The sequence below is a fragment of the Lepisosteus platostomus genome, chromosome 11 (assembly GCF_059453375.1).
Source record: "Lepisosteus platostomus isolate fLepPlt1 chromosome 11, fLepPlt1.hap1, whole genome shotgun sequence".
NCBI lineage: Eukaryota > Metazoa > Chordata > Actinopteri > Semionotiformes > Lepisosteidae > Lepisosteus > Lepisosteus platostomus.
This window is the reverse complement of record NC_142621.1, coordinates 13758355-13770821: the sequence shown is the minus strand read 5'-3', so window position 1 is coordinate 13770821 and position 12467 is coordinate 13758355. Positions and strand designations below refer to the sequence as shown.

Sequence of the window (12467 nt, the reverse complement as noted above, 5' to 3'; positions counted from 1 at the left end):
TTGTGGTGAACTCACCAGAAAGCTTTCTGAAAAGTATTTTTTTTGAGAAAACAGTAAACTAAACAGACAGAAATAATATGGAAGGATAACCTTCTAAAACAGTTGATTTTTGTTTGTACAGTAGATTTTTTACTGTAGATCATCTTCAACTTTGTAATTTCTGTACAGTTTGGACTTTTTGGTTAGATTGCTGCTGATTTTTTTTACATAATCCCTGATCTCAGACGTATTTGTAGGTTTCTCAGAACAGCTACAGTATGTCCCTCAGGTTTCGCAAATGGACTTGTGCTGTTAGTTTAGTAATGTCAAATGACCCATGCTCAATTTGAAAGGATGGTGTGAAGGCTGTTTTGTTGTAGTTCCCTCTTATGTTTCAGCAGGAAGATTATAATGTTAGACTTTCAGATGGTTCATGGATGACCGGAGAGTCCATATTTACTTCTTACCTTTCTAAGTTACCATGTTTGTCTTATCCATATGTTTACATGTGAACAAGACAAAAACAATCCATACAGTATATCTGATAAATATCTAAACACATTTAAAGTAGACCTTAATCTTTGGAGTGATTTTTTTTCATTCATGTTACATCCCAGTGTGGTCCATTTGTGTTTTTGTTTCAAACTTCCTGACTTTGGTTGTTCTCCCTACCCAGTGGTTCAATAATTCGTCCAACTTGCCTTATTACGCCATTCGTAATCAGCCTCTCGACCAATCAACAAATAACAACAACAAATAACAAGCTGCTTAAAAAAAAGTTAATTTTCAAAGAGGTTGCTGTATCCTACCACAAAATCCTTGCTTGGATTTATTTTTTAATGAGTTACAGTGGGAAGGGTTTTCTTTTCCTCTAAGTTATAATATTCACAATCTTCTGGTGCTTATAAGGCAGCATTGATGTTATTTGGTTCAGTCACTCTCAAAAACAGTAGCGCTTCACGAGCTTGTTTGTAAGTCTGCCTTTAAAGTATGTTCTCAGGTGCACTCTTTTAATTTCAGCTGTGCAGCTGTTAAATAATGAATGGATAATAATTAAATAATTTAAGGCTGATGTTCCAGGGCATATGTTGAAGCCATTTGGAGCTAACACAGATTTAAATATACCTTTTTAACCAAATATTATGTACATAAAAAGATAATTTTGAGCTCTTGCACAGAATATCCATGGGGGTGAAAATATTACAAAGTTTTTTTCCAAAATTCTGTATTTTGTACTTTTTTATCTTTAACTTTGAGCAGAAACTTTCATAAACAAAGTGGTGCTTAGACAATCTCAGGTTACCTCCCTTGCTAGGCTTTTGCATTCAGAACATAAACCTACCAATCCAAAAATGTTTAGTTTTTTATTTAGTGTACTTTTTCTTTATGGTACAATATTAGGTAGTCTAATTGATTCACTTTAGCCATTAACTTTTTGTAACTTCTGTGTATGTAAAACCCAACTACTCATCTTCCAAGCATTTTTATGATGTTGTTAAATAATTATCATGAAAAGAAAATGGAATAGATAGAAAATAACATCCCCAAACAAAAATGTTTTCTACATTCTGAGTTTAAGTGTAAAAGCTGCTTGTTAATATGATTGTAAGCTGATAAAAACATTTGCAAAGCAATGCTTAATGTACTGTAAGATATTTAACTTTAAATAAAGCTATATTTTAAGATGTAGAACAATTCCCAAGGTTTACACCAGTACCCTTAGAAATGTATTTTTCCTTTAAACAATTGCTCTGAACCTGGTAACTTTGTCTTACACACTTTGCACTTGGTTTATGCTGTACTCTTCATAGTGTTTGCTTTAGTAATAAAGAACACAACTCTATAACATCTGTGATTCATCTTAGACACAGATTAAAAGGTTGCACTATTGAGATGGGAGATTTCAAGGTCACCAAAACGGGGTAATCCAGTGCTTAAATATTCCTCATCTGTAGTCAACACACTGCATCACCAAGCATATCTTGTTGTGGTGGATTTTTTGGGTCAAAGCTTTAGTGAAAAAACCTACCCTTGCAAAGACTTCTGAAATCTCCAGTTGTTTCAGTTGTGTGCAGCTGCCATGAGAATAACTAAGAATTAATATGTCATTAATATAACTTTGGAAGTTTATAAGTATCAAAATAGTAGCACTATCCATGTATTGTCCAAACTGCTTTATCCAGTACAGGGTGGAGAAGGGCCTAACTCCAGGGCCTAACTTGGTAAACTTTGAGGGCATGTCAGGATAAACCCAGGAGACAGGACACCAGTCTGTTGTAGGGCACGTACACATACTCTACACACACTCACTCATATTAGCATAGATTAATGAATACGTATAGAAATATCAAAATAAAACAAAATCTGTCATTTTCCTTTTCTAAGTACTGCGTGTTAGGGACTGTTTTCCTCAATGGCAGGTTACCAGACAAAATACTGTATGAGGGTTTTAAAAATGTTTTCTAATAGCAGTAGAGCCCTCACAACGAAAGCTCTAGCATGTGGAAGGTGACCTTGACTTTAGTTAGCACTTGCCTTTGGCTTGTGATGTTGAGCCTCTGGCTGTGGTTGTCTAACACACAGTAATGTCTTCATTGATGGGCTCACTTGCTCAATTAAATGTAAAATCTGTGTCATCAGACAGGCAGTCATTGAAAGTGGCAAAAAGCGAAAGGATATTTTGATTTGTGAATTTTTGATCCGGTTTGCAACATGTTTTTAAGTATAAAAAGTCACTCGACTTCAGTTGTTCCTCATGTTCCACTCTTCAGATGACTTATTAATGAGATAAGCATCATTCCCTGTTGGAAGTCATTATCAGGTGTTAATTAGTGCTTTATTCACTTGTTAGTGAAATGTGTGTGCTTGACCTTGTCTGTAATTACCAGATATGGTGCCAGCCCCAATACAGAACATGGAATTCTAGCAGAATTTGTAGGAAAAGTATTGCAATTAAGCACTTAGGTTACACAGAGTTAAAACAATTAAGATTAACAGTTAAGATAATGCAATGTTTGAGTGACACACAATACATTATGTGGAAAGTGTAGCTCAGCAAAAATGTACCCCAAAAGAAAATATATCTTCTTTTTTTAAAAGATAGTGTTATCTTTAATTTGTCACCAGCAAGCTGTGGAATCTGGAAGAAAACCAGCTAGAACTAATGTAGTTAAATTGTAAAGTAATTTCTAGTCTGTGGAAGTAGTCAGATAACTGGTTAGGTATTTTTCACCCTTTTTTAAAAAGAAAAAGATTGATTTATGATTTTGTTTCCATATCTGTTTTACGTGATTTCCCTTCAAAATAAAATAAAGCTAGTATTTTTCTACATTTTTGCAATCTGTATTTACAGTGCATGCCAGTCAGTATTTCAAAATGACTGAATGGCTTGATAGTTTTTTCATGTAAAGGAATTAAGGGAAATCTTTGTATTTGGGTACATGCTTACCTTTCATTCTTAAAATGTGTCATTTGAATCCATATACTATGTTCTAAGCTGTTGTCTCTTTTCTGGGTTTTTTTCCTACCTGTAATTTGATGTAAGATTGCCTGTGTTTAGCCTGATAGTGTTTATCTCTAATTTCAACACCAGCAAGCTGTGAAAGGCCACAAGTCCTTGGAATTCAGCAGCATTTACTCAGCTTTACTGAGACCAATTGCCTTTGCAGAAGCACCCTGCTGAAAAAAAAAATCCTCTGTCAAAAATGACCGGGAGCCAATAAGCATGCAATAGGAGGAGCCTTCAGCTTCTGTGTGAATGTACAGAATTCTGAAATATTTATTCTGAATGAACATTTTTGTTTTGCATTGCCAGCTGGTCTGTGGCTGTTTATCCTCTTGGTCTGAAGGGTGACTTATTACCATCCTATATTTTAGACGCAGGGGCCTCTCTCCCTAATCGCTTGAAGGAACAACTCGATGAACCAGGATTGATCTGAAGATCCTGATGAATATTTCATAAGGGTGGTTCCTCCAGCTGAATGGATTCAGTGAGTGTTAGTGTGTACTTTGCAGACATACCATATCCAGCAGGAGGCTTCCGACACAGAGAGAGCACATGAGCGCAGCTTTTTCTCAGGAGGTGTATCCATGCTCATAAGGCTTTCTCTTAAAACATTTGCTTATCAATGTTTGGAAGAGAGCTGTGTTAATAGCTAATGCATAACACTGAAGGCCTGGACTTAAAAAAAGGGACAGCTTGTATCGCAGCCTGGGTTACATTCACCAGTAGCACGCTTTGCAGTTCCTCTCCTTCCTCATCTTTTTATGGCATAGTTACTGTGTTTTGAGGGGTTTAGAATTGGATCACCCTCACCAGTATGTCAGGGAGAGAGCCCAGTTCAAATGAGCTCACAGCTCCAGAACCTGACTCTTGCATCCGGACTTTCAAAGAGCATATGCATTTAGAACTGGAACCCCCCAAACTGTCTGGGAAGAGAACCACATCTCCCAAAATTTCTCCACGAAGCTCACCAAGGAATTCACCTCGTCTCTTCAGAAAGTTGTTGGTTAATAAAAGTATCCGTCAGCGACGCCGATTCACAGTTGCACATACATGGTAAGACTTGATTTTTGCTTAAAGGTATTTGGGTTGTTTAGCGGAATTATTACCTAAATTGTGTTCTTAGCTTTGCAGTTTGTACATATACAGTATATATAAATAACTTGCATGTGTTTTATAGTACCTAATTTCTGTTGGGATTAAAGCATTCTTTTTATTATGTTTTGCTACAAATTAGGTAGCAAAACATAATATATTGTAAGATTTACAGTAGAAAGAAATTGTCTTTGATTATTCTTCCAATATTCTGCTACATTCCTTTACTAGTTTATCTTGTGCTTCATTGCCTTAAAATGAACTATTTTCATTCAAAGGACATAGTATTGCTAAGATAATTTAGAGAGTTTGCACACAGATCCGCTGATAGACAAATGTTTTTTTGGGGATTACTCACTGGCAGTTTTATTGTGTGGTGGAAAAATGCTTCCTGAATATTTTAAGGCTTATATATGTGTTTTACAAGGCAAGGACCTTTAAATGATTCCTTAAAGTCATTGTTCATAATGTGAATAGGTTTATGTTAGCACAATCTGTTTTTAGTTTTGAATATGTGGTTTTGCTTTTATGCGTCTTAGAATAGATAAACCTACCCACCTAATGCTCAGCCTCCCACCTCCAAGTAAGCCGACTTTCAAAACAATATAGACTGTATAAAAATAGAAGCACTTTTGAAGGAAAATTGAGAATGCTATTTCTTTCTTGTATGTAACAATCTTTGGAAACCAGAAGAAGCTGAATGTGCCGTGTATACTGTAATTCTGGTTATGTTTTATCTGTGTTGTATTAAGAAACATTTACATTTACATAAATCTGGAAGAAATATCTGTTTGACATTTATCTATCATGATGTTTTAATTCTAACAAGGGAATACTTGCAATTCACCCTTTAATAGCACAGGAGGATATTTTCTTGATTTATTTGGATGCTTTTCAACATACAATCAAACATAAACTCCACTTATGTATTTCATTTCTTGTTTTCACTTGAATATTACCCATTTTCTTTCATCTAACCTGTTCCTAAGGTTCTGGATCACAATTGTGAAATACCGTATAGCCAAGACCTCTATATAAATTTTTTTTTTGCATTATCTTTATCCTGTATAGAATAGGTGTGCCTTTACCTGTTTTGCAGTTTTGTGCTGTAATTCATAGTGGTTATCTGGCATGTTTAATATTTTATGTTTTAATAACAATGCCCCTGGAAGAATAGTTTTTATTGGTTATACAGGCCAAATTGGTTGATCCAACCACCCTCCCGTTATTCCATGCTCCACTTCACAAAAACGAGAGGAGGTAATTGAAATTGAAGGAATGTGTAATCATGTTTACAGTGTGTGCTTGAATTGTTCGGGCAGTATTGCACTTCTGTTTTCAAAATTTATCTCTATATATTTCAATATAAAAATTGTCTACATACAGTATATATAATATCTAAAAAACGAGAAATGATTTTGCCAAATAAGCCATTTTTTTTATTCCGCATCAAGCCAATTTGTTAAGCAGAAGGAGAAAATTCAAATGTATTATATTATATTGAAGGGTAAAATGTCGGCGCTACTGCATGTGGAGAATGCTGTGCCCACAAGTGTCCACAAAAACAGGGAATTTGAGAGGTGGAATTCAGTAGTTTGGTTGTTAGAAACCCTTTACCAGTTCAGATTTTTTCAGTGAAGCTGTTTGGTCAGAAGAGCTGTACAGTATATGCGTTGTGTTCATATTGGATTGAGCTGTTGGTGTGGAGAAAGATTTTGACGATGAATATCTGTGGCCTCTTATAAGACGTGGAGGAGGAAATATTATGGTTTGATGGTTTATGTCAGCTTCAGGTGATTGTACAAATGCAGTGGGGAATGAGAAGTAATTCTTTGATTGCTTAGGAGTTTAAGAATATTCCAACAAGTATTGTATGGATGCACAATGCATAGCCCTGTTGTTTCACAGACTTCACGCCTCAGAGTAGTGTTAGGCTTGGGGATTACTTTTATGTCAGTTCTAGACCGGCTGCCTTATGTGTGCTGTTTTCTTCTGCTCTCTGTGTTTTTGGGAGCTCTCTCCAGCTTCTCAAGTTTCTTCCCATCCTCTTAAGACATGTTGGTTAGGTCAGTTGGGCAGTCTTTAAATTGTACCATTGTGTGTATGTCTGTGTACCCTGCAGTGGACTCCAATCCTGTTCAGGGCGTAGTCATGCACAGTGCCCTGTCTCTACTGGGTTAGGCTTTGGCTCACTGTAATCCTCTGTAGAATGAAGAGACTTTGATAGAATGGTTGTTTTATCAAGATTTGTTTCCCTATCACATATATACATAGCTTTTTTGGACCCTTAGGGATAAAAAGCGATATACTGCTGGAAATTATTAAACTTTTATTTCTTCAAAGTGTTGCATATTTTTTCAGCAGTAATAAGAATTCAACACTAATTTCAGCACTAATAATACAGAAACAAGATTATAAAAAAAAATATATCTAGGACCCCAGAGTGTTTTAATCTGTCAGGAGTTGCCTAGTATATATTAGTGGATATAGTATCAGTACACATGATCACCTACCCATTTTCTAAGACTACTTAGTTCAATACAGAACCACTCTGAGCCAGAGCCTAACCCTGCAGACAATGGGTGCAATTCAGGAAAATACACCATGGGCATAATCCCAGTGCAGGATAATTGGACATACTTACACATGACATTTTAGAGGAACTAATTAAAACCTAAACAGCATGTTTTTGGACTGTGAAAGGAAACACACGAAGGCAAAAGGAGGATATACAAACAGCATACAAATGCAACCTCAGGCTGTATTTCAACCCAGACACGAGAGGTGCGAGGCAGTTGTTCTAATTGGCTCATCACTGTGCTGCCTCTTGACATTGTCAAAGGACCCAAGATATAACTGAAAAATTATCAAATTATCAAATTATCAAAACAGGATTTTTTCGGGAGAGCTACACATGCTTTAACTGGTTAACAAAATCTGTATTTTTTAGAATGATCTTTTTTTGGAACAAAGTGAGTATGATTCTCATTAGGAGAAGCAACATTTTTTGTTTCCGATTGTCATCAGCATATCCTGACATATTAAAATGTCTGCATTCCTTTTAGGCAGAGTAGCACAGTATTGCTTGGGAAGATGGGATGAATTTAATGGAAAACTGTTTTTTCTTTATACAGTAAAAAGAGAAGTAAAGACATTTATATCAAATGGCTTTATAAAGCATTCTAAATATAGAGCCACTCACCACTCAAAAGCTTTACTGTTTACTGAACTTTACTGAACTAACACTATCAAGTGCTATCATCGGGCCTTTCAAAATGAGTAATTTAACGGTTTTCCCAGTCTCATGGAAGCAATTGTTTTCCCATAGCACAGATCTCAACAATTAGTGTATTACTTTGGTAGTCTATGACGTAAGAAGGCCTCTGGGGGTAAGTTGAATAGCATCTGATTATCTTCCAGTGCACTGTGAAATATGCTAATTGTTCAAACTATCATAGCTTTCAAAACTGAAGAACATTCTGCTTCAATATTAAGCAGATTCCTGTTTGTACTGAATAAAGATTAAATAGCAGGAGATTTATTTTAGTCCGATCATTGTTTTGAAACAGCTTCACATGTACTATATGATATGCTATTTTGTGCTGTGAACATTTTAGTCATAAAATCTCACACTTGGAGAATCATTGCAGTACATATACAATAAAAATGCAGGTTACAGGAATTAAAATACAGTTTTTCATCCCTCAAAAAGATAATTATACAAAAATGATCTTGAAAGTCAAGTGCCATTAGGAGATGACAGAAAATAAATAAAACATTTATTCTGAAGTAGAAATATTTTAATAGTAATATAATACTGTTGAATCTCAGTGGGTGCATTTTCTGTTTTAAACTACTGGCAGAGAAACAGTGCCATTGTCAGAAAAAGCTGTTGAGTTACTTGCTTTTTTAAAGCTATAAATTCTGAGAATTCTGTCAGCCTGACCACCTAAACGCCATTAATCATGGCTCCAAATGTACTGTATACTGTGTGTTAGATAACCAGTGTACTTTAAAAATAAGTTAAAACAACTCATGCATAAATGTAGCATTAGGGAAATCAAGCAGTGGGGAGAAAGCAATTTCTAAAAGGTTTTTATCATTTGTCTTTAGTTTTGGAATAAACTAGAAAATGCACAAGATGCATCTTTCTTTATGTAAATAGATTAAGATTAAGATTATACATAAGTAAAGATAAAAAATAATCATTAGCATTGTCCTTTTACTTTTATATTTCAATCAGACTTGTGATTCATTTTCATTACAAATATTTACAAGGTGATAAACCAGTTCAGATTACATACAGTGGTTATCAAAAGTATTCAATCCCCTTAGACTTTTTCACATTTTACTGTGTGACATAGAATCACAATGTATATGGGATTTTTTGGCCTTAATTGACACAAAACACAAGTGAAAACAAAATTCTGTGGAAACGGAAAACAAATTATTGCATAAGTATTAGACCTCTTTACTGTGACACACCTACTGTAAATAGGCTTTGGTGCAACCATTTTATTTTAGAAATCACATAATTTGTTGAGTCCACCTGTCTGTAATTATGGTTTTTCACATGAGTTCAGGATAAATATACCTATCACTGGGAGGTTCCACAGTTGATTAGTACAGCTCTCAACAAAAACTACATCATGAAAAAGTAATTTTTAAAGTGCATCTGGGAAAGGGGTATTGAAAAGCACCAATCAGGGGAAGGGTATGAGACGATTTCCAAGGTATTATATATGTACTGTATCCCCAAAAGCATAATGAAGTCCATTATATATATATATAAGAAATACTGTATACTACAGAAAATATGGCACAACTGTAAAACTGCAGAACAGGGTGTCCTCATAACCTTAGTTTCCAGGCAAGAAGAGCACGAGTCAATGAGGCCACCAAGAGGTCTGTGAAAACTCTAAAAGAATTAGTCTTTCATCACTGAGATGGGATAAAGTTTGCATTTGTGTGTCAATTGCCTGGGTGCTTCACAAATTTGGGCTTAGGAGAGTGACAAAAACTCATATCAAATCTCGTCTACACTTTTCCAAAAGGCATGTGGAGGAATCTGAGACCAAGCGGAAGAAATTGTTTTGGACCAATGAGACCCAAATTGACCCTTTTGGCTTCAACAGTAAACACTGTGTTTGGTGCAAGTGCAACAGTGAACATCATCCTGAGAGCACCATCGCTACTGTGAAGCATAGTGATGGCAATATCATGCCATGGGGCAGTTTCATCAGGGCCTGGAAGACTTGTGAAGACAGAAGGAAAAATGGATGCAGCAAAGTATAGAGAAACCCTGGAGGTACTGTAAATCTGCTGCAGCCTGCAAGAGACATGGGACTTGGCAGAAGATTCATCTCCAAGTGGAACAGTTACCCAAAACATACAGCCAAAGCCATATTGGAGTGACCCTGTCAAAGCCCAGACCTCAATCCAATCCAGAATCTGTGGCAAGAGTTGAAAATTGCTGTTCACCAACTTTTTCCTTACAACCTTTGAGAGTCTGAGTAATTTTGCAAACAAGAATGGGCAAAAATGGCAGTATCCAAGTGTGCGAAGCTGGTAGAAACCTATTCAAGAAGATTTATGGCTGTAAATTCTGCCAAACGTGCCTCTACCGAATGTCTCAAAGGGGGTGAATACTTATGCAATTGGTTATTTCACTTTTTGGGTTTATAATTAATTTAGGAGTATCTGTAGAATTTTGTGTTGACATTAAAGTGTTTCTGTCAGTCAATAGCAAAAACTTCCCGTTAAAAACATTATGATTCCATATTGTAACACAATAACATTGTCCAAGGGGGTTTTAATATTTTAATAGCCATTGTAAATAGTCTTAAATTTTTTTAGTACTATAAAGTTACCTTGGAAAATGATTGAAATCCTAAGAACATAGGAAGGAATACAAATTGAAGGGAGACAATTGAAGGGAATGGAAACCAACCATTTAGTTCATTTGGTTGGTAGTACTGTAGCTCAACTGAACTTTTAAAACATACAGTACCTGAATAGCTTGTTCCTTGGTTTTAAATGCACCTCTCTGTAGTTCCCATTTGTGTCCTCTGATTCAGATTTCTCTGTTGATTCTAAAAAACTTCACTGCTCTGATGTCCTCGATGCTTTTGAAGACTTAAATTTGATTACCTCATAGTCTTTTCAGGGCTAAAAAGATTCAGCTCTTGACCTGTCAGAGTCATGCATTTCTTCAAGCCTGGAAAAAGTAGCAACATGTTAGGTATTTTGACATGTTAATTGAAGATAGGTTTGTGTTCAGTCCTTTTGTGCAGTTTTATATATGCATGAAGTCTGGTTTGATTTGCTATCATGAAGATGTTACAACAATGAGAGTATTTGCCTAGAAATTGGTTTTGAGCAATAGACTTTAAGTACATACATACGGATTTTTAGTTACATAAAATTGTATGCTTTACTAGAAATCTTTTCATATATTCTCCTGGGCATTTTTCCATTTGAGTTTTATATTGTTTTTGTCACTGCAGATGACAGCTGAGATAATAATCCTGAGTATTGCAGGAAGGGCTTTCTTCATAACTGCTGCAGTTTGGTCCCTAACTTCTTTGAAAAGGAGAAGTGAATCTGGCAGCAAAGCCTAATGTCTCTCAAAGTGGAATGAATTGAAAATAAAGGGAAAACAAATTAAGCATTCTTGGATTAGGATTGGGAAACGCTGATAAAGATCTTGACGAATATTCTGTCAGTCTCATTTTTCACAGTAAGTCATGCCTCTAAGACTGTGGCATGAACATTTATTTATTCATGTATTCATTAACTTAATTCAAATTCTTCTGTCAGGCTCAGTTTTATTGTAGTTTGTCTTCATTTTTCATTTTTTTCTTGAGTAAGACCCTGTGTCTTACATATAGCAAGGAAGTGAGGAAGCTTCTGGAAAGGTGTTTTTAGCCAGTTCCTATGTGAATTGTTGCAGGACATCACATCTGTGCCATTGCAGATACCCTATTGAGAGGTAGTAATTTTACCTGGAAAATATTACAGTTGAAGACTGAGGAGTATATAGTGTAGTTGTTTTCATAAAATGGTACTTTTTTCAAGTGCTGCTCCTTTATTGAGCAAAGGAGAATGATTCAGGCAAACTGTGCTTGGTCTCACTGGGTGTCTTCTTAATGGAAGTCATTCTGAGGTGGTAAGGTTAAATAATCAAATTAGATCTTGGCTCTTTAGCTCCTAGGAACACTAGAAACAAATTGGATCTTTTTCCTACAAAGTTCACCCAAACATGCTTAGACAGCCACAGCATTAAGGGTTACGGTCCCCTCTCACAAGAAAGCCATTGTTACATGAGAAGTACAAGGATGAAGATTGCCCTGCTGAGATATTGTCGCTGGAAAATAGTTACAGTTCCATCAGGATGAGCCCAAAAAAGGACAGCGAGTCTGGTCTTGATCAATATAGTGCCCTGCACTGAGGCTGACATTATTACTCTTGGCCAGGTCATCACCCTTGGATCTCTCCATTGATTCTGGAAAGGTGTCATAACTTGTGACTCCCTGTTATTGTCATCAATAACAGATTGTGGCCTGTCATTGATGGACTGTGTTTGACGGCAGTGTCTTGCCAGGTTAGATATTGCTGGCTATAAACATACCAGGTGGTTAGAGATAGTGTGCTGACATGGCCCATCCTTCAAAATACTAATGGCACAAAGGTGTTGGTCTCTTGATAAATGGGATATATTGGTTTCTTTGTGTTTTTATTCATTTTTGCCGGGCTTAACATTCAATGGGTTTACACATCTCATCACCTGTGCACAATGACCTCTGTTACTAATGAGGTGATCTGGTGCTCATGCAAAAGTCAAAGTCATTTGAGTGTATTTTGATCAGTCATGCATAATCAATGAATCAAA

The 12467-nt window shown here is 35.9% G+C and overlaps 1 protein-coding gene across 2 annotated transcripts in view; it reads left to right on the top strand.

The window, feature by feature from the left end:
- pde4ba (phosphodiesterase 4B, cAMP-specific a) overlaps positions 1 to 12467 on the top strand; it is a 147680-nt gene that overhangs the window by 36633 nt on the left and 98580 nt on the right. The window contains exon 1 of one of the 2 annotated variants that reach the window (XM_088598558.1): positions 3863 to 4537. The exons of the other annotated variant lie outside the window; for it this stretch is intronic. Within the exon in view, the coding sequence (XP_088454684.1) occupies positions 4299 to 4537 (239 nt within the window). The 5' untranslated portion in view covers positions 3863 to 4298. Of the gene's footprint in view, positions 1 to 3862; positions 4538 to 12467 lie in introns of those variants that run through there. 2 annotated transcript variants of the gene reach the window in all.